The sequence below is a fragment of the Lissotriton vulgaris genome, chromosome 11 (genome assembly GCF_964263255.1).
Source record: "Lissotriton vulgaris chromosome 11, aLisVul1.2, whole genome shotgun sequence".
NCBI lineage: Eukaryota > Metazoa > Chordata > Amphibia > Caudata > Salamandridae > Lissotriton > Lissotriton vulgaris.
The window spans coordinates 1073907064-1073930462 of record NC_141699.1 but is presented as its reverse complement, the minus strand read 5'-3'; the positions used below and the strand labels follow the sequence as shown (position 1 = coordinate 1073930462).

The 23399-nt window shown below is 44.0% G+C and overlaps 1 protein-coding gene across 2 annotated transcripts in view; it reads left to right on the top strand.

The window, feature by feature from the left end:
- LOC147684132 (cytochrome P450 2J4-like) overlaps positions 1 to 23399 on the top strand; it is a 68819-nt gene that overhangs the window by 27006 nt on the left and 18414 nt on the right. For both annotated transcript variants that reach the window (XM_086944518.1, XM_086944517.1), the window contains exons 5-6: positions 5680 to 5856; positions 13004 to 13145. In XM_086944518.1, coding sequence (XP_086800644.1) covers positions 5680 to 5856; positions 13004 to 13145 — 319 coding nt within the window. The remainder of the gene's footprint in view (positions 1 to 5679; positions 5857 to 13003; positions 13146 to 23399) is intronic.

The following is a 23399-nucleotide window of genomic DNA, read 5'->3' as shown; positions in this document are numbered from 1 at the left end:
TGAGAACTGGGGCACCCTTTTGGATAAAATTATGACAAGCTTTAAGATGAAGTACCCACCAGGGGGCCTGGAAAGTACTGATTAGAAGCGAGGGTCTTCTATCCATGGACCAGGTGATCAGGATTTCTTCTCACCTTGAATGACGGACCAACTGAAATGACCAATGTTTATTGTCCCCAATCGTCGGCTTGTGGGTCGATAACAAATTTCACAAAAGAAACGGATCCGGAAGCATCCACGGGGCTTCCCCCAATGAGGAAACAACCTGAGCTCTCTGTTAAAGTTAGAAAGAGAGAATTAGGCAGAAGATTGACGCCCAAGTACAGAGAAATTGATTGAGTAAAAGAGTCTGTAGAATGAGAAAGAAGTTAACGGAGAAAGAGAACGTGAAAAGGAAGAGCAGAGAGAGAGAATATCAAAACATAAATGAAAAATGGAGAGAGCGAGTAGGAGAAAAAGGAAAGAAAGTATGCTAAAACAAGAAAGCAAAGACATGTATAGTAAAAAACTGCAGCAGTAGTAGAGAGAACATGTGCAAGGTCAAAAAAACAGGCCTAAGTTGATCATGGATAAAATAAATGGGAGGGAGCACACATCCAATACGGAGAAAATAGAAAGACAAAAAAGAAAAAATAGAAGTGAGGTGAGAAAAGTAGAAAACAATATATATTTTAGGAGAATGAGATATAGAAGGTGATGAGAGATGAATACATCAGTCACAGGATGAGATGGAGTAATTCTCAATCTTACCCAATTTCGCAACAACCCCTTACTGGAACAGATCTCTGGGCACTTGAGTTGAAAGAGATTGCTCCATGACTATTTTGGAATAAACTTACATCAAGGGGCAGTTTGGATTTATCACAAAGCCTGATGTTTCCAAAGGTAGAAATACTCTACCACAGCTGACATAATTTCCATGTTCCCATGACCAGTGATTATTTTAGTACCTTACTCTCTTACCTTACAGAGTTAGGTAGGGAGTTCACCTAGGTGTTTGCATATTTTGCAGTATATTAGTCTACTATTAATCCAATTCAAAATTATTTAAAATATACACAAAATAGAAGAAGCAGATTGATAATTCAAAACAGAAGATAGCAACAGAGCTTGCATCATGCATTAAGGAAAAAACACAGTACAGCTAGCGAACAGTATAGTATGATGTGTTCCTCACTTATATATGTAGGTTTAGGTAAGAAACTTCTCACCATTGAAATTGAATTTACATTGACTGTGTTTAATTCCCCATCAGTTGTGTGCTTTAGTTTTTAATCCATCTGTCCTCAATTCTTAATGTCGTCACATTTTTATTAAGATTTTATTTTTTTCTACCCTGTACTTTTGCACATTCTTTTCTCATGTAAATCACAAACTACATGCATGCTCCATTACTTGTTTTTAGTGCCCTAACTTTCTCGTAGGAGTGTAGGAAACTGTATTAGAGACAAATCTACTTTCACAGCCGATATATTTGAGACGCTTCTCCAAACAAGTAGCAGAGATTTGTAGTTGTTATGGATCCTGGCTGTGGGTGGTGGGCACCAAAGGCCTTAGGAGATTGGGTGAGCGGGGACCAGTCGAACAAGAGGTAGAGTATGGACATATTAAACTGAACCTTGAAGCTCTGAGAAAGAGAAGCCACAAAGGTGATGTGAGTTGTGACAACAGGATGTGGGAGCACACCGCTGACCTCTCAGGCAAGGTTGGCCCCGGCATTCTGGGAACTGCAGTCTCTTGTAGCTCACTCCGATATTTTTGAGCATTTCGCCAAGGTTGGCACAGATAGTGCTGATCTCTAGACACGTGTTTCTGGTTTATTTGCCGTCATCAGTAGAGAATACAGTCTTGTATTTTGGGGTTTGCTGAGTAGGCTGCCAAACATTATATCAGGTCCGGTATCTCTCACTGGCGCGCAGATGCTTCATCTACGAGCTCGTCAGCTCAATGACTCACTTGAGTACTTTATATAGATAACAGGATGTGGGAGCACACCGCTGACCTCTCAGGCAAGGTTCGCCCCGGCATTCTGGGAACTGCAGTCTCTTGTAGCTCCCTCCGATATTTTCGAGTTTTTCACCCAGGTTGGTCCAGATAGTGCTGATCTCTAGACATGTGTTTCTGGTTTATTAACCGTCATCAGTAGAGAATACAGTCTTGTATTTTGGGGTTTGCTGTACAGCTAGCGAACAGTATAGTATGATGTGTTCCTCACTTATATATGTAGGTTTAGGTAAGAAACTGATTACCATTGAAATTGAATTTACATTGACTGTGTTTAATTCCCCATCAGATGTGTGCTTTAGTTTTTAGCCATCTGTCCCCAATTCTTAATGTCGTCACATTTTTATTAAGATTTTATTTTTTTCTACCCTGTACTTTTGCACATTCTTTTCTCATGTAAATCACAAACTACTTGCCTGCTATATTACTTGTTTTTAGTGCCCTAACTTTCTCATAGGAGTGTAGGACACTGTATTAGAGAAAAATCTACTTTCACAGCCTATACATTAGAGACGCTTCTTCAAACAAGTAGCAGAGATTTGTAGTTGTTATGGATCCCGGCTGTGGGTGGTGGGCACCAAAGACCTTAGGGGATTGGGTGAGCGGGGACCAGTCGAACAAGAGGTAGAGTAAGGAGGATTTATGGACATATGAAACTGGACCTTGAAACTGTGAGGAAGAGAAGCCACAAAGGTGCTGTGTGTTGTGGGTCAGTTCTAACACAGTTACACAATATGTCACCAAGAACTAAACACTAATCATGGTAGGAAATCCAAGCTCAAGCTTGACACAAACAGCAAGACTTTCCTTGGAGAATACATAGGAGAATCAGCATTTGTGTAGATTGGGTTTAATCTATGTTCTCTTGCCTAGTCCTAACATAGGGGCCGATTATGATCGCGGTTTTCCTGCATCTTCCGGGCCGGCGGAAGCCACCGCTGGCCCGGAGGATGCGGGAAAACCGCTGCGGAGCCTCCAAAGACCCACCGCCAAATTAGGATGGCTGGTGGGTCTTGAATTCCGTCCACAGCTTTTCCGCTGCGGTCGCCTTCCGACCGCAGCGGAAAAGCACTAACATGGCTGGCGGTGTATATCAGCCACCGCCAGGAATATTAGGATGGAGGCAATCACATGCTTTTCCGCGGCGGGTTTTCCGCCGTGGAAAAGTATACATATCTTCACTGCGAGGGTGGGGGGTGCACATGGGGGGTACCTATGGTATCCCTGTGCATTTGTATGCAGAAAGCGGCAGGCACCGCGCGGTGCCTGCCACTTTCTACATACAAATGCAATGCGTGCATTTTTAACGTTGCTGCGGGTGCAGCTTGAAGCAGCACCGGCCGCAATGTTAAAAATAGAGGATGTGACCGCCAGGGTGGCGGTCACATCCTAATTGCACAGGAGGGAACGCCGCAGCCCATGCGGACGTTCCCTCATCCTCGGTGATCGCGGACGGAATCAAGTCCGTCCGCGATCATAATCGGCCCCTATGTGTCATTTTAATTGTAAAGTTCATACCACAACATTTTCAACTTATGTTCTAAACTTTTCTTGCAATGCATTTTCCAATTTAGTTTTGCCTCAGACACTCACTCAAAAACCACAGTTGATGCACAGAATGCAGAACAATGTCATACATTCACCCGTGTACAGAGATCTGGGCCTAAATCCATCGGTTTTTTGCACTCCACACCACCCCAGTTCAGACATGGCCATTGGCAAATCAGTCTGACCCTGTGCCTCATGGGAATAGTCCAGCCCGAACTGACAAGCCATGCCTTCCCTGGACCGGAAACAAGCTTCTGAGGACCGGTTTCTGGCATTCCAGCCGTCTTCACCCGGCTTGCTTGAATCCAGTTGTGTGGAGAGCATGGGACTCACGTCTGAGCATACCCATCCCACTCGGGGTGACAAATGCAAAAACCACAGTTGATGGACAGAATGCAGAACAATGTCATACATTCACCCCAGTACAGCGATCTGGGCCTAAATCAATCATTTTTTTGCACTCCACATCAGCCCTGATCAGACATGGCCATATGCAAATCAGTCTGACCCTGTGCCTCATGGGAACAGTCCAGCCCGAACTGCCAAGCCATGCCTTCCCTGGACCGGAAACAAGCTTCCGAGGACCGGTTTCTGGCATTCCAGGCGTCTTCAGCCCGGCTTGCTTGAATCCATTGATGTGGAGAGCATGGGACTCACGTCTGAGCATACCCATCCCACTCGGGGTGACAAATGCAAAAACCACAGTTGATGGACAGAATGCAGAACAATGTCATACATTCACCCCAGTACAGAGATCTGGGCCTAAATCCATCGTTTTTTGCATTCCACACCACCCCAGTTCAGACATGGCCATATGCAAATCAGTCTGACCCTGTGCCTCATGGGAACAGTCCAGCCCGAACTGCCAAGCCATGCCTTCCCTGGACCGGAAACAAGCTTCCGAGGACCGGTTTCTGGCATTCAAGCCATCTTAAGCCCGGCTTGCTTGAATCCAGTGGTGTGGAGAACATGGGACTCACGTCTGAGCATACCCATCCCAGTCGGGGTGACAAATGCAAAAACCACAGTTGATGGGCAGAATGCAGAACAATGTCATACATTCACCCCAGTACAGAGATCTGGGCCTAAATTCATCGTTTTTTGCATTCCACACCACCCTAGTTCAGACATGGCCATATGCAAATCAGTCTGACCCTGTGCCTCATGGGAACAGTCCAGCCCGAACTGCCAAGCCATGCCTTCCCTGGACCGGAAACAAGCTTCCGAGGACCGGTTTCTGGCTTTACAGCTGTCTTCAGCCCAGCTTGCTTGAACCCAGTGGTGTGGAGAGCATGGGACTCACGTCTGAGCATACCCATCCCACTCGGGGTGACAAATGCAAAAACCACTGTTGATGTACAGAATGCAGAACAATGTCATACATTCACCCCAGTACTGAGATCAGGGCCTAAATCCATCGTTTTTTTGCACTTCACAATACCCTAGTTTAGACGTGGCCATATGCAAATCAGTCTGACCCTGTGCCTCATGGGAACATTCCAGCCCGAACTGCCAAGCCATGCCTTCCCTGGACCGGAAACAAGCTTTCGAGGACTGGTTTCTGGCATTCCAGCCGTCTTCACCCTGGCTTGCTTGAATCCAGTGGTGTGGAGAGCATGGGACTCACGTCTGAGCATACCCATCCCACTCGGGGTGACAAATGCAAAAACCACAGTTGATGGACAGAATGCAGACGGCTGATAGCCAGAAACCGGTCCTAGGATGCTTGATTCCGGTCCAGGAAAGACATGGCTTGGCAGTTCGGGCTGGACTGTTCCCATGAGGCACAGGGTCAAGGCTGATTTGCATATGGCCATGTCTGAACTGGGGTGGTGTGCAAAAAAACGATGGATTTAGGACCAGATCTCTGTACTGGGGTGAATGTATGACATTGTTCTGCATTCTGTCCATCAACTGTTATTTTTGCATCAGACACTCACGCAAGCACTTGTCCCAGAAACCCACTCACATAAATGCAGGTGTGAGGCTTGATGACTGTCTGGCCATAATTCAGAATGTATCTGTTTTAAAGGTAGATTGTGTCTAACAAGAACATTCAATTTATTTGTTAAAGCTTTAATCAGTAAAGGATACTCTGCTTAATCAATACAATATCTTTAACTCCAGCTCTTTGATGCGTTCCCTTGGCTGATGCAGCATCTTCCAGGACCTCATCAGGATATCTTCAGGAGCAATGCCTTTCTGGAGGAATTCATGAAGAAGGAAATACAGAGTCACAAAGAAAACGGAGTGCCTGAGGAGCCCCAGGACGTGATTGATTTCTACCAAACTAAAATATCAAGTGTAAGTGTTCTCTTCTCCCCTGGTGGCTGCTCTTGTCAAGCACCCAGGAGGTGTGTTGTACATAACACAAGCAATGATAAGAAAAATGTCACACAACACAATTCTGTATGACTGATTGATTTCTTATGCAAATGGGTATTTATACTAAAATTAACAGAAGAGTAAAGTGTGTGAGTAAATAATAAAAAAGCTCAGTGTTCACAAAATTTGAATAACCTCAGCTTTTACCTAACAAACCAAATGAGCTTTCAAAAGCCAAGCATTTTTAAGGTCATACATCAACACCTTGTCAGTTCTTTGAAAACCCTTCTTACTCTTCAAAAAGAAGGGGCCCCCATCATCAGCAAACTTAGCACCTCACCTGATTTCTTACAGGAATAAACAGAAAACACAGCCCCAACAAGTCAACTAAACCCTATTGACAGAGATCCTTTCACAGCTTTACAAAGGATGTGAAAGGCAATAAATGTGGCAATTAACAGAAAACAAAATGAATAAATACATCACACTTCACTAATTAAATTGTCCTTTCTTCCTTTACCTCTTTATATATGCTTATAAGTAATTATATTCCACCTATCAGAGGGAGATACTGCTCTTCCCAATCACTCCTCAACCTGGGATTATTGAAACTACCCATCTCTCTCATTTCTGAAGTCTTTATTCAGTTCAATTCCTCTACTTAGAGGAATCAATTAATCCCATTCATAAATACTACAGGCATGAGACCTCATCCACATCCATTATGCCCCTATGTCAAAGTTCATAACATAACCTTACCCTAACCCCTTCTGGGTAGAAAACTTTGGGGGGGGGGGGGGGGTGTCCAAGCAAGCAATACCCTGCTGGACTCCCCCGGGTCTCTAGTTTTGAGAAATGTGTGGGGTTGGTAGTTTCCCAAGATGGCCGTCGAGCAGGGGCCAGAAACCTAGGTGACCCCCCCTTGCAAAACTAGGATGTTTTGTGATAGGTCATTTTGATGTCTCCTCAGTAAGTTTTGGGCCCTTGACTGTCAAAGGTACTTGGGCCACCCACACGAGTGAGGTATCACTTTTATCAAGAGACGTAGGGGAACACTGAGTGGTAGGAAATCTTTGTCAGCCCATGATCCCACAAATTTGCCACACAGAAATTTGAGAAAAAAGGGATTTTTTCAGCAACATTTTAAGTTTGCAGGGGTTTCTGGGTAGGAAAATGTTGGGGGGTCCATGCAAGCCATACTTTTCTGGACTCCCTCAGGTGCCTAGTTTTGAGGTAGGAGTGGGTTTGGTAGTTTCCCTAGATGGCCACTGAGCTGGGGGCCAAAAACCCAGGTGTCCCCCCTTGCAAAACCAGGATGTTTTCTCTGGTAGGTTATTTTGATGTCTCCTCAATACATTTTGGGCCATTCCTTGTTGCAGGTACTTGGGCCACCCACCCGAATGAGGTACCATTTTTATAGGGAGACCTAGGGGAATGTTTGAGGAGGATTCTGGGTAGAAAAATGTTAGGGGGTCCAAGCAAGCCATACCTTGCTGGACTCCCCTGGGTGTCTAGTTTTGAGAAATGTGTGGGTTTGGTAGTTTCCCTAGATGGCTGCCAAGCCCGGGCCAAAAACCCAGGTGACCCCCTCCCTTGCAAAACCAGGATATTTTCTTATAGGTCATTTTGATGTCTCTCCAATAAATTTTGGGCCCTTGCCTCTTGTAGGTACTTGGGCCACCCACACGAGTGAGGTACCGTTTTTATCCAGTGACCTAAGGGAATGGTGGATGGTAGGAAAATTGTGTCAGCCAGTGATCCCACAACTTTCCGACACAGTAATTTGAGAAAAAGTGATTTTGTTAGCTAGATTTGAAGTTTGCAGGGGATTCTGGGTAGGAAAACGTTGGGGGTCCATGCAAGCCATACCTCGCTGGACTCCCCCAGGTGTTTTGTTTTCAGAAATGTGTTGGTTTAGTAGTTTCCCCAGATGGCTCCTGAGTCCAGGGCCCAAAACTCAGGGGTCCCCCTTGCAAAACCAGGTTATTTTGTGATAGGTGATTTTGATGTCTCCTCGATACATTTTGGGCCCTTGCCTGTAGCGGGTACTTGGGCCAGCCACACGAGTGAGGTACCGTTTTTATCAAGAGACCTGGGGGTATTGCTGTATAGTAGAAGAAATTTGTTTTTTTCTGATACCAGATTATATGAAACAGTAATGGACAACAAATGTGTGGATATAGTCACATTTTGAGGTTTGCATGGCACTGTGAATAAAAAAAAACTTGTTGGAATCCATGAGAGGCACACCACCCAGCACTCCCCATGTTTTTGGTTTACAGAAATATCTAAAGTTGGTAAATTTTTCCTAGAGACAGACTACACCTTAGCACAGAAAGACAGATAAGACAAATATGACTGCCTATTCATCTGTTCCTCAAGTACACACACATACTGGTTGGATTTGTCACGAGGGTGAGTGAAAGGTTCAAAATGTAAGTTTTATTAACAGGAGATTACACAAAAAAGAAACGCACTGTTAATAATTAAAAGATACCAACCTCTTTACAGGCCATTCACACACCTTTCATACTCGACACACACTTTCTCACCACCAGCTGAGGCCCTAGCACATTACAACACTCACATCAACAGACATTGTGGAGACAATCTACACCCTGTCATAGAGAGACACAAAAGAGAAATATTACTTTAAAACAAACGATTCCTTAAGTACACAGACATACTGGTTGGATTTGGCACAAGGGTGAGTGAAGGTTTAGATTGTAAAATTCTATTAACAAGAGATTTCACAAAAAGGAAATGCACCCATCACTCACAGCTGGTGAGCTGTAAAACCACAGCAAGGCACCAACCTCTTTACAGCCCAGTCACACACCTTTCATACATGATGCACAAGACCATTCACACAGCCAGCCTCGGGCCCAGAAGATTACATCATTCCATCAACAGACAATGCCATTCAGGGGCTCATCACTTTCATATGCACACATTGACTGACACAGCAATCACACTGGCTGGTGGTTGACAAAGTGTGCAGTGGTATTTCTTTAGCAGAGTATGTAATGACCAGCAGTAAGTCACTACTCACACACCGCCAGCCAAGCACAAGCCCACGCACACTGCCAGCCAAGCGCCAGCCCACGTACACCGCCTGCCCAGTGCCAGCCTATGCATACCACTAGCCAAGCATCAGCCCATGCACACTGCCAGCCAAGCGCCAGCACACAAACACCGCCAGCCAATCGGCAGTCCACGCACACCACCAGCCAAACACCAGTCAAGCACCAGTTCTCGCACACTGCCAGCTAATGCGGCAGTCCATGTACACCGGCAGCCAAGCACCACTCCACGCACACCACCAGCCAAGGGCCAGACCCCGCACACTGTCAAATTATTTTTTAACCATAAAGAAAACACAAACCAATTGGAATTTGATACAAAACTGTAACTACAAACACAACAGTGGTAACTAAAGACATAATTCTAATGCCAAACATGAAACTGAACAACAAATAAAAACCATACAGACCAGGCAGTGGGAGGAATTAAATCGGGAAAGTGGTGATCTTTCAATCTAGCCACATCCTCCACCACTCCAATTCTAGGAACACTTGCCTGTTCCACTATAACAAGACTGCCTTTGACAAACTCCTGAAACTGAACAAAAGTCATCTTTGACACTGGAGATCACTCCTTGAACACAACAAAAGCATTAAAAGTTGCAAAATTGAAAAGATGGATGACCAACTTCTTATACCAAATATAAGCCTTACGAATAGCAGTGTAAGGTTCCAACCTTGATCTACTCTATCAACACTGCCCATGTGCTCATTGTAGTATACAATGCACACAGGTATGTGCACTTCGTCAACCTGACCCCAAACAGCCACAGTGGAAGTACTTTCATGATGGATGGTAGTCAGCATGTACACATCCCTTCTGTTGACAAATTTCACAGCTAGCAGTTCATCACTACACAAGGCACTGCAATCTCCCCTCTGAAGCTTTTTGCAAACAAGCTGTTTTGGGTAACCTTTGGGGTCAGAGCAGAATGTGCTACAAGCAAGAGTGTCCACTTTGAACATTTCCTTAAACAATTGCACAGCAGTGTAGAAGTTATCTATGTACACATTGTGACCTTTGTTAAAAAGTCCTCTAGCAAGTTCCCACACAATTTTCTCTGAAACTCCTAAAGTGGATGGACAACCAGGGAGGACAACAGTGGAATCCCTACCAGTGTAAATCCGGAAATTAAAGACATATCCTGTCTTAATATCAGACAACATATACATCCTAATTCAATAATGTGCCCTCATGCTAGGAAAGTACTGTATAAAAACCAAACGACCCTTGAACAGGGCCAAAGACTCATCAATAGCTATTTCATTCCCTGGGGTATATAGCTCTGAAAATCAATCTACAAAGTGATCAAGAATAGGCTGCATCTTAAAAAGATGGTTACAGTCAGGGTGATCTCATTGCAACAACGAAGCATTATCAACAAAATGCAGCACCCAAAGCACAATTAAATACCAATCACGACTCATAATTACAAGAAATATTGCTGGTGCCATCAATGGACTAATAGACCAATATGAAGCCGTGGACGGCTTCCTTATCAAACCCCTCAAAAAAGTAAAACCCCAAAATTTCTTCATCTCTTCCAGATTTGTGGGAGTCCATTGGGTAGCTCTAGAGTGGGGCCTAAGTCTGTCATTGTTGTCCCTCAAATGCTATTCAGATTACAAATTAGTCTGCTTAACAATCTCGGCCAAAAAAACATCATCCATAAACAACTGAAAAAATGTATAGGCAAAGAATTTTCACAATTCACTCTACACCCTGCATCACCACTTAAGGCAGGCAACTCAGTTGCTCCGTGTTTGGATCAACTCAGATTCCAGAACTTCCAATGGGAAACCCAGCAGCCACAGGCTGTAACCCAGATGCCTCTTACTGCACCATTGACACATTAGTGTCCTCCTCTGAAACAGACACTTCTTCTGCACTGAGAGTATCCTTATCCACACTGAGATTAGCTTCATCATCAGATGATTCCTCGTGGGCAGAAAACTCACTGCCAGAATCTTGCACTTCGTCCTCTCCCTCAGACACACTGTCAGACTCATAATCATGGTCAGAGGAAATTTCAAAAAGCATACCAACCACCTGCTGATCAGTAATTCTGTGGCTAGCCATAATCCTTACTAACAAATGTAATTTGTCAAACAAGTCAACAACAACAAACACTTTGTAGAATAACTAATAAACAAAATGTGGCTTTATCACAAATACCTATATACTCTAAAACTATACTACTCACTTGTCAGAAGCAGATAGACTCACCACCACCTACTCTGTACAGACACAGGAGGGACCAATAATATCCCACTAAAAAGAAAATGACACATAATACAACGCATAAGAAATCACAAAGAGTTTCACACTCAAAACACAAACTAAATATGCTGCTGTTATGACACCACTTACAAAAAAAAATCACTCATGCATGACAATAATATTCATTTGGAGTAAACACAACGAAGAAAATTCGTACCAAATAAATGCTATTACCCGAAACTGTAGATCAATTACTGCTGTAACTGCAAACAAGAACAAAAAGCTTTGCAATAGAATAAAAAGGAGAAATAAAACATTAAAATAACATATGCAAATAATGAACCAGTCCACACACATTCTACCAACCAAGCTGGGGGGTAGGTGGGCCTAAATACGCAAGAACAATCCGCCCTCAAGGGGGACAGAAACAGCCAAAATATTCCATCTCATAAAGGGAAGAGCCCTTGCCCAAGGGGCCACTCCCTACAAACATTTATATAAAAGAATAAATCCCTGGTGGCCTAGTGGGCATTCTAAAATATTATTGTGCCGATCTGCCACCCAAGGGCACAGAAACGGACACACAAAATGCCCCTCAAAAGGGAGCTACCCTTGCCCAAGGGGCCTAACGGGCCATCTGACATCATTTTGGGCTGATCTGCCCCCCCCCATGGGGGCAGAAGTGGCCAAACAAAATGTCTTCCAGCGGGAAGTGACCCTTGCCCAAAGGGCCGATCCCCACATGCATTCGTACCATAAAAAAAAGAACAAAAACAAAAAAAATCCCTGGTGACCATCTAAAATTAATTTGGGCTGATCTGCCCCCAGAAACAACCAAACAAAATGTCCCTCAAAGGGGAGCCACCTTTGCTCAAGGGGCCACTGACCTCATGCATTAGTAATAAAAAAAGAATCCCTTATGGCCTAGTGGGCCATCTTAAATTTATTTGGGCCGATGTGCCCCCACACCGGGGGCTGAAATGGCCAAACAAAATGTCCCCAAAAGGGAATTGACCCTTGCCTAAGGGTCCGCTCCCTGCATGTTTTAGTAATATAAAAAAAATAACTAACACAAAATTAATAAAATTTAGGGGGGGCAGAAACGGCCAAAAAAAATGTCCCCCAAACGGGCTACTCCCCACATGCATTGCAAATTTAAAAAAAAATAGGCTAAAATAAAAATAATCCATGGTGTCTAGCGTGCATTCCTGCTGCACAATCGTGCAGTCTTGCAGCAGGACTGCTCAAAGAAACTTTGGAGGAAAGGAAAACCTTTTCCTTTCCCCTGATGCCTCTTTCATAAAAGAATTTCCCCTCCCCAATGAGAAACTCACTTCCTCTGTCCTGGACACGGTGGAAGAAAATGGCTTTCACTGCGTCCAGTTTCATCTAATGATGCACGCTGATGTCATTAGATGGCTTGAAGGAGGAGGCCCGGAGGAAGGGCTTCCGCTGTCCTCCTGGTAGGGGCAGCATGAAGGGTGGCCCACGGGGGAGCTCCAATGCTTCCTCCATGGGTTGGTGCTAGGACGGCCAGGAGCCATCCTGAGCACGTGCCCACCGTGTCTCAGGATGGCTCCCAGTCGTCCTAAGCACGAAAAGGGCTAAACTAGCTCACCCAATGTAATTTATACTTATGATAAAATGAAATCTGCATTAATTAATTCTACAGTTGACCGTACTAAATTTCCATCAATTCCATTTTGTGACCAAGATTAGACTACTTTACATCATCAATCAGTTCCCAGAGTTACAATGTCTTCACAATAGGCTGTTTTAATAACTCTTATTTGTTGCGTTTGCATAATAAACTTCTATTTAGGGCTCTCCTGAGGTCACCTCTACATTTGATGAGCATAACATGGTCCGCCTGGCAGCTGATTTGTTTCTAGCTGGGACAGAGACCACCACCACCACCTTACGCTGGACTCTCCTGTACATGGTGAAACACCCAGAAATCCAAGGTGAGGGGTTGGATGGGTACAACTGAAAGTATGTTGCGGCCCATATGGTTTGAACTCAGAAATCTAAGGAATGGGCTTGTTCAGTAGATTAGCAAATGTTTTCATATAATTGTTTTGGGAGGCATGATATTCCACTAAGAGATGGATGTTTATTTACAGTTGAGACACAATTTATGTGGGCTGTCAAACCCACTCAAAACGAAGCACTGTTTGCAGAATGTACTTTTTTAGGCATACAGTCTATGGCATCAATTCACCAAAATACCATGGGTTGCAGAAATTAGATCACACAACCTTTATACATCTGCTATTTTTATCCCAATTTGTAACATCTCATTACTTTTGACCATGTCAACATGCAACATGAAGAAATATAAAGGGATCTTTGACACTGGTGAAATTCTAAAAATATCAAAACGAGCATTAAACATAGTAAAAAAAAAACTGTGAGATTAATATAACCACAAAAAGTTTAAAATAATAAAAATGTTTAAAAGGTTGGAAAACTATATTTTAATTAATACAACATATAGTAACCAGGGTGCAGCCACTATTTATCAGATCATTCCACATCAGCCTAACAAACCAATAGCTGATGCTTCATAAATTACTACAGAGACTTTTCTCTTTTTTGCTGACTAGTTTATACACTACCAAATGTCACTATGAACTGATGCACAAACCAATTTAAGAAAACTGGTGTTGTTTTGTGCTAGTTGTGGTAGCTCTTCTATGTATGGAAAAAACATTAATCACTGTGTGATTTAGTATTGATAGAACTAAATGTGCTTGAATAACTCTCTTTATGCATTACTTCCAGCTCAGTTTGGATTCAATTGAGATCAATCTTTCAACAGTCAATGTAATCAATGGAAATTATTCCTTCAGGAGTTTCTGTTTCTATTCCAACTATATGTCAGGTACAGTGCTCCTTTAGGTCAGCTGCACAATGACACATTTCATACGTTTAAATTTCAGGCCTGATTCACAAACGTCACTTTGTGGCAAGTTATGTAGTACTAAAGTAGTACTACAAAACATACAACAAAGTGCTATTCACAAACTGCACTTTTGAAGTAACGTACACCGTTGTAGTAACATACACGTGCAACTTACTCTTTTGTAATAACATGTATGTGTAACTTACACTTTGGTAGTAACATATACTTGTAACATAAACTTTTGTAGTAACTTACAATTTTGTAATAAATCCAGCACTACACATGACCAACCACTCGTACAATAACACCCCCCTATTCTAAATAATGGAGTTAAGGGCTTAAAATTAAAGCCCATAGGAAATAATTTTAAATAAAATTAGACTATATAAAATAGTTAAAAATAGAAATGAATGTACAAATAGTACACATATATTTATTTGTTATTGTTAAAAAAGATGTAGAACTAGTACATATTATTATTTAATTATAAAATATTTATTAACCTGTTTTTCATTACACATAATCTAACAATTCATTTTATTCAAACTCATTAAGTTAGTTTTAATAATTCTATGGATCACTTACAATAATTATTCATGGAAATTACAGTTTTTCATTAGGAAGGAATTCATTTTTTAATTTAAATGTCAGAAACATTTTTAAATTAAATTAAATGTATTGCCTTTAATTAAGGTTTTAGGTCAAAATTAATTTAATCTTCTTCGATAACTTTATTTCGGTCACAGTGGGCCATAAAAGTACATGATAAAATACATAGAGCAGTACATTTCAATAATAAATAACATAAAGCATATCACTGACAAGCACAGTCATATATATATACACACCAGGTATATAATTCTCCTGATTTTGTGACATTGTTTTAATTTTACTTTGCTGCACTTCTCCCCTGTTTTTAGCAGGGTCTTGCCCCCTCCCTCATTCCGCATATAATTGGCTCCCTCACCGCCGTTTTGGCGGGCCTGGATCCCGGGGGTGGTTCACTGTGGGCGCCATTTTGGGTAGGGCTGTGAATGTAGCTTCGGGCGCCATCTTGGAGCGTCCTCGCGCTCGCGCTAGGATTGGTGAGCCTACTTAAAGCTCCCCTCTCCCGCGCAGCGGGACGCGCAGGTGAGGACGCCGTCGCTTAGCCGGAGTCGTGCCAGAGTCCTGCCCGTCTGCGCTCGTCCGCGTCGAGGCAGCGCGAGGCGGGGCAGGCTCTGTTTTTCATCACAGTGTTGCTTCGCCGTTCCTGGCAGGTATGTTGTCTTACACACGGTCAGAGCTGCTGGCCATAGGGCAAATGTCCAAAGGATGTGTTTGTAAGCCTGTGGACCCATTAGTTGGTCCTTATAGCTGTGCCTGTAAAGGCTGGTCACTTAAGAGCCCTACTAAAATCCGTTCCTTGGAATATGCTATTCCAGTCACATGTGCGTGTGTTGCATCTCGAGATCTTCGTATTTGGTGCCTAAACGTTAGATCACTAGTAAAGCACCACTTGTCTATTTATGATTTGATAGAGAAAGAGGATCCCGATGTCTTTCTAATGACAGAAACCTGGCTTCAGGACTCTGATTCTGCCATATTGAATCTTGCATTCCCCCAGAACTATACCGTCTTCACTTCCAATAGGACCACAAGAGGTGGTGGCATCGCTATGGCAGTCAAATCCTGCTTTCCGGCTGAATGGAAGCCCTCGGGACTACCCGCATGCGAAAGTGCTATTTTCAAAGTCGCTTTTTCCCATCAATTCACTTTCAGTGGTTTGCTCATCTACCGTCCCCCCGGCAATGATTCTGTCTTCAGGTCCGCACTGGCCGATATGGTCAGTCCTACAGCGCTCGGTTGTGCCAATTTTAACATCTTGGGGGACCTCAATATCCATTTCGATAATGGGTCATCCACTACCGTGAGCACTCTGCTGGCGGATCTTGAAGCTCTTCAACTCGCTCAGCTCGTCACCCTTCCAACCCACTCAGGGGGCCATATTCTTGACCCCTTTTTTTCCACACTTGACGGGGTGAGGTTGTCAGATCCGAGGCTGATGGGGTGGACTGATCATCTGCTAGTAGAAGCCTTCTGTCCGGTCCACGATAAGCCTTTTATATCTATGGACAGGCCTATCCTAAAAAGGCTTTGGCACAAGCTTACGCTTGAAGAGTTCTACAGTATACTGGAACAGAAACCTCTGAGCACTTTTATTAATGTGGAACAAGGTTACCAACAGTTCTGCGCTTGGATCACCGATGCCCTGGATTCTCTTATACCTCTGCGGTGGTCGAAAGGCCGGACAAAAACACCCAGTCCTTGGTATAATGAGTCTCTCGCAGAACTGAAAAAATCTTGCCGAAAAACAGAGAGGGAATGGAGAAGATCCTATGACCCTGCTCTGAAAACTCTGTATTTTACTGAGCTGAAGCTCTACCATAGAGCTATTTGCAGAACACGAGCCGCATTTTACGCTCACGAATTTGCTACCAGCCCCAATCCATCAAAACTGATCTTCAAGGTACTGAAGGACCTTATGAAAAACAGATCCACCTCAGAGGTGATTTGCACAGACTCCCACTGTGATAAATTGGCCTCCTTTTTTGTGGAGAAAGTGAAAAAAATCTACCAAGGGTTTGACACACTCCACCAGGATCGAGAGGTTAATGTCCCCGATACGATGGGATATGAGACCCTGGCTATGTTACCTGAACTGTCTATTGAGACCTTTGACAGGCTCAGCCTCAGGGTCAAGTCATGTTCTCCTGCGGACCCGTTAAAGCCAGCCTTTATCAACACACTTTCCCTGCTGTGCCGTGACCCCATATTGAATCTTATCAATATGTCATTGTCCAATGGAACGGTACCCACGGCATGGAAACAGGCAGTGGTCACTCCTACACTAAAAAAAGCCAACTCTGACCCCCGGTTGCCAGAAAATTATCGACCTATATCCCTGTTGCCTTGGATTGCCAAAGTAACAGAAGCCCACGTCAACTCTGTTCTGTCTGAGCATCTGGCTCGCAACCAGATCTTGGATCCCAGTCAGAACGGCTTCCGGTCGGGACACAGTACCGAGACGGCATTACTCTACATCACGGAACATCTTCGCCAGGTACTGGACTCAGGTCATACTGCAGCGCTTTTACTATTAGATCTAAGCGCTGCCTTCGATACTGTGTCCCACCATATACTGATCCAACGCTTACAGGAGGCGGGAGTGACGGATGTCGCTCTCCAGTGGTTTCGGTCTTTTCTAGCGGATCGATCCTTTAAAGTGGCTATACCACCTGGCCAATCCGCCACCTATCCCCTGGAGCTGGGGGTACCACAGGGATCCTCGTTGAGCCCTACAATGTTCAACCTCTATGTGAAACCGTTGGCTGGTGTCGTCAAACAGTGGGGTCTTACGATGGCCTCATATGCGGGCGACACACAGCTAGCGGTGACACTTAGTGGAGACCCTGAGGTGGAGGCCCCCAGATTCCGTGCGGGTCTCGTGGCAGTAGCAAGCTGGCTTCGCACCAACTGCCTTCAGTTGAATGCCACCAAAACGGAGGTGTTGGTACTAGGGAAGCACGCTGAGCTATGGGGTAACCAGTGGTGGCCATCAGAGTTGGGTGTCACTCCTATTCCAGATGCTGGAGTGAGAAATTTAGGAATCTGGTTGGACTCTGCGCTCACCTTCAGAGACCACACCAAGAAGGTGGCTTCCACGTGCTATGGTATTCTGCGGGGAACAAGGCCGGTTTTAAAGTACTTTGATCCCCCTACCAGACAGCTTGTGGTCCAGGCCTCAATACTATCTTGGCTGGACTACGGCAGCTCGCTGTTGTTAGGGGTGAATCAAGCGGAGGCCTCTAGGCTCCAAAGGGTACAAAACGCCGCGGCACGGGCCATTGTGGGCCTCCCCAGACATTGCTCAGTGTCTGGTACCATCACGGCCTTACATTGGCTCCCGGTCAGACAGCGAATCAAGTTCAAAGCGCTGTGTCTGGCCTTTAAAATTTTGAAATCTTCTTCGCCGCCGGCACTTGCCAACCTACTCACGCCCTATATTCCTTCGAGATCCTTGAGATCGGAGGGGCTTCACCTGGCTGTTTGTCCACGCTTTAAACTGAGCAGAATGGGTGGCCGCTCCTTTAGGGTGCTTGCGGTAGGTTTATGGAATTCGCTCCCGGTACACATCCGAGCTCTTGAAGACTTGCTCGCCTTCAGGCAGGCGATTAAAACGTTCCTGTTTCCCGTGTCTGGTTAATCTCCTTTCTTTTATTGTGTGTTATGTTATAGTGTCTGTCAAAGAGCCAGGACGCCCCTTTGCTGGGGCAGCTGTGCGCTATAAAAATATAAATAACATAACATAACATAACATAACACCTATTTACACTTGTAAAACCATCACTTTTAAAAATCTGATTAAACCGTTCTCAATAGTTATCGGAAGTGTACATTTGATTTCATAAAATATATGAGTCACCATTTTTTTCATTAAAAGATTTCTGCGTTTTAGACACATTCCGTTTAAAAAACAGGAGACGGCAAAAACGATAGGAGGGTGTGTATCGTATTTTAGGACTCTAAAAGCATTGCCACATTCTCTAAAACCCAGGTTCCTGCAGATTGGTTTCACCCAACAATTGCGCACCGACTAGTATTCAGGACAGAAATAGAAGACATGAATTTCGTTTTCAAGATGGTGTTTGCACGTGTTTTTATTCAAGTCCCATTTACTAGTAAATGACCTGAGCGGCAGACTACCCATTCTAAATTGCATGTACAACTTCCTTGCCGATGCCGGATAAATCCGGTCAAGGAAGTCCTCCTTTTTATACTCCTCTTTTATTTGAAGGAACTGCGAAGTCAGTCTATCAGCTGAGGAGCTAACATGAAGAACCAGTAAATTATGCTGCCTATACTGGTATACCAGATCCGCCCTGGATAATACCGGGTACGATACATCAGGTGATCCCCAAAGCTCTGGTAGGCCAATCCTGCCACAAAGTTCCTTAATGTGAGTCAGCCACGGGTTTTTCTTAGTTCTAATTGCAACCCACACCTCCCTGAACTCATTTCGATAGGAAGCCAATTCAGGGACAGACCAAAGTCTTTTCCAGTAAGTGAGTGGCCTTAGTGACACCTCGTCCTCCATAGGGAGTAGCCCTGGGTCCAGCTTGAGAGGCACTAACGGGGTGCTAACTGGTAATCCTAACAAAATCCTCATAAATGAGTGTTCGACCCTGATTAGACTTGTAGGCCTATGGTGCCCCCAAAGTTCTGCCCATATATAGAAGCCGCTCTCACCTGTACTTTGTAAATTTCTACAATAATGCTGCACTATTTTGTTATTTTATTCTACATGAAAGCAAATATGTAGAGTAAATTTCCGTTAAAATGTAACATAAATATATATGTAATATCTATTTTTAATTCGAAAATACTTGTTTACTTTTTCTCTGTACTATAGCATGCAGTGATCTCCACCCTGAATGTGGATGTCAAGGCAGTGACTTTTTTATGTGCGTTAATAATTATGAAAATTGATGTACAGATTTCATTAAAATTCTTTAAATGATTTTTATAAAAGTGTATTGTTTTTCAAATTTGAAATAGGCATTTCAAATATTATATAATTAAAAAATAAATATATACATTCTTTATAACTTATGTTTATTATTGATGTATATATTTCAATTATTTAACTATTCAAAATGAATTGATTCCATTTAATATTATCTCCTATGGGGGCTATCTCAAAAGCACAGATAGTAAATACTGAAAATTAGTAAAGTACTCAATAGTATAAGTTATTTTTTGTGAATCAGGTCCAATATATTTAATATCACAACTCAATACTAGAAAAAGTATGCACTTTTTCAGTGCATTCTTTAGTTATGCTTTGTATTGTCTGACTAACATCAGTGAAATATCCGCCTTATTTCATCACTTAATTGGTAGATCTAGCTGGCAAGGAGAAAGGATCACTTACCACAAGCCCCCCAAACTAATGTATTTAGGTGTAATTCAATAAGTAGATGATGAAGATGTTTCTCTGGAACATGATTGGTTTTATAAAGAAAGAGAAGCATAGATTTCTACATTCGATTGTGAGAACAATGGTTTTTCAAATAATGGACAACAGAAACAGTAAAACACATTGGGCCTCAAATCACACCACTGGCTGGCTAGTGTGAGCAGGCAAAGCACACTTACTACCTCCATGTTGGTTGGAGATTGCTCTATCTCCTCTTCCCTTGGCCCTGCTGGCCGATGGAAGATCGAGGCGATGTTCATTCAAGTGGCTGAATAGTGCGACTATTAGACCACTGTAAAAGGAGTTTTGTGCCAACAGTTAGCCTTACTCCAAGGACATGGTCACCGTTTTATATCTTGATTGTTCTTGATTGAGAAAGGGCCGAGAAGGGAGTGGCCAGGGAGGAGACCGGGCAAAATGGGCCCGATTCACAGAACTAACTTAAGACAAAATCCCAAACTTACTACTTTTGGTATTCACAGAAGTTAGGATTTTGTCTTAAGACAGACTTAAGACAGACTTAAGACAAAATCCTAACTTAAGTCTGTCTTAAGTTTGTCTTAAGACAAACTTAAGACAAAATCCTAACTTCTGTGAATACCAAAAGTAGTAAGTTTAGGATTTTGTCTTAAGTTAATTCTGTGAATCGGGCCCAGAGTGTCTCCTATGAGCTCCTTGTGAAAGCACCTATTACCCCCAACTCATTGAATCCCATCAGTATTGAACCTGGGCACAACCTCATCATGCCTGACTGGAGGCAAGAGCACCCCATAAACAATGCCGGGCTCGGAGGGGAGGCCCTAGCAAGGTGCATCTGCTGGCAAGGCAGCAGCCATCTTTCTGGCGAGCACCAGACCTTAGATGCAACATCCCAGTGATCCATGAGGACAAGTCCTCAACAAAGACAGCCAAAAGGAGATGACGCAAGGGCCCCAGCAGAAGTGGGCCTTTTCTGGAGGCCAGGAGTGAGATTTGGGGCTCCTTTAGGCTCCTTTAGGCGCTCATAAGCAGGCCCAGACAGAGTCCCCATCGATGTGCTAGAGATGGCATCCCGAACTGCTGTGAAGCAAGCTAAACTCGATCTTGAATCAGGGGTGGAAGTAGCCTACAGATGATCCCTAGAGCTGAGAAGAAGTGGGTGGAACCCAATCTGGCAGTGGTCACGTCTCCGTAGTCGGAGGTTCTCACACAGTGCAAAAGCGAGCCTGGACAGGGTCCTTGAGGTGGGGATGATCCTGATGGACCCTATCTATGCAGTAGGTCCACCCTGGGAATCAGCAAAGGCTGAAGGTGGTACCCAGAACAACAAATAGAGCAGGCAGGTCCATATGAGGTAGGTTGCCATAAAGATGACCCCTGGCGGGTGAAGGAGCTGGTGGGCTCTGATGTGGCAGTGCGCCAGTCTGAGCAGTGAACTGCGGCTGCATGAGAATAACAGGGTGGCAAGCGTGCAAGTGAGGCCCAGCCTTAAGGTGGAGCTTTGCTGTGACCTCTGTTAGGGAGACTTAAAAAGGAGCACAACATTCAAGTCACAGAGGCCGCAAGGAGACAACTACAGCATGTCATTGGATGGAGGGGGCTTTCCTATCCAGGCGGGGTGCATCGCGCCAGCAGCTACCACTGGTTGGCTCACTTTAGGGACCCTGGAAGGCACAGTGAATGGACTTGGAGTCCTGGTAGATGGTATTGGCAGGCCTGGAGCGAAATAGAACCCAAAGATCCTGGTGCCAGGGGGTGGGGCTTATCTGAGGTTTTGTCATTGGGTTGCTTCTCTGGGATCGGGGCCCTTGGTGCCCTTGGACTCATCTGTTCCCTTGCGCTGATAGTGTCCAACAGAGACATGCTACAGAAACCTGAGAGGAAATGTGGGGAAGAGCTCCCAGCCGGAACTAAGTCATTCAGGGGGGAAAACCGGGTCCCCAAGCCCGAGCGACCAAAGAAGACATCCAGCTATTAATCTCTGAATTCCAAAAAGACATGAGTTCACTCCACCAGGATTTCACTAGGCTCTTAACTGATCTCTATGTGGAATATACTCTCGCCTAGCACAGGTTGAGTCAACTGTGGCCGACCATACACAGGACCATATGGATCACAGGTCGTGCATAGAAAAGTTGGAACGCTATCAGGCAACTCTACATGACAAGCTTGATGATCTTTAAAATCTCTCCGGAAGGAACAACATTCAGATCAAGGGCGTCACACTTTGCCCACATACTACAACCATCCAATGACCTGAGTTCCTCCATGATTGCACTAACCGGGTGTACTCGGCGTTCCAGCTACAAAAGAATCTCTTCCTGAACACTGTCACTAGAGTTCATTTTTTCCACATAAAATGGAAGATCTTACAGACTGCACGGCAACAGGAGCCAATACTGTTCCAAGGAGACAACATTTAACTTCTTCAAGATATCTTTGCCCACAAGTTAGCCTGACAGAGAGAGTTCTGATAAATCACAAAACACCTGTAAAATCACAAAATACAGTACAGTCAGGGATTCCCCTTTCATCGCCACTTTAGCTTGAGAGACAAGAGAATTGCAGTTCAGACAATCAGCATGCGCCCCCCGTCTGGATGAGGATCCCCCTAGGGATCCAGGACCTTCATGCAAGTGGACCAAAGAGGTTTTTTGCCTTTCCAGTCGACTCGCTCGATAAGAAAGCCCACAATCAATGGCATCAAGGAAAGAGGGAACAAAGATTGGCGTCTGCAGACACTCCACCTTGAACTTTTCCAGAGACACATCAGGCCATACCAGGGTGCCATGGAAGGAGCCAAAATAAAAGTCCTTCACTTCCTGCTAGACATTGATTCCTCGACTCCTGAGGCTGACTGGGGGTGGGGAGGTCACTCCCGTGATCCTTGCAGTCTGCCCCAACTTTTCCATATAGTATATGATGTTCCTACTATTCTCTACCCTCTTCTCATCCTGGAAGATATTCTCCTGGATCCAGGCCTGGAGAGAGGTCTGCAGAACACTGCAACTATATTTCTTCAGTTCTAATTATGTTTTTGTTGCAATTTTGTTTATTATTAACTTAAGTCACACACACAAATAGCATAGTCCGAGATGACATGATGGGGACACGTTTCATTAACGTCCACATATTCAAAGATAGTCATACAATTTGACATGAAAACCCTACACATAGTCTCATTTAAAAGTACAAGGCTTAAACTCCTCAGTAAAGTATAAAGCCCTGAAAACTGACTTATATAGAAGGAGGTGGACATGGCGCTGCTCCAGGAGATTTACCTTCTTAAAATCCACACCAAGCACCTGTACTACT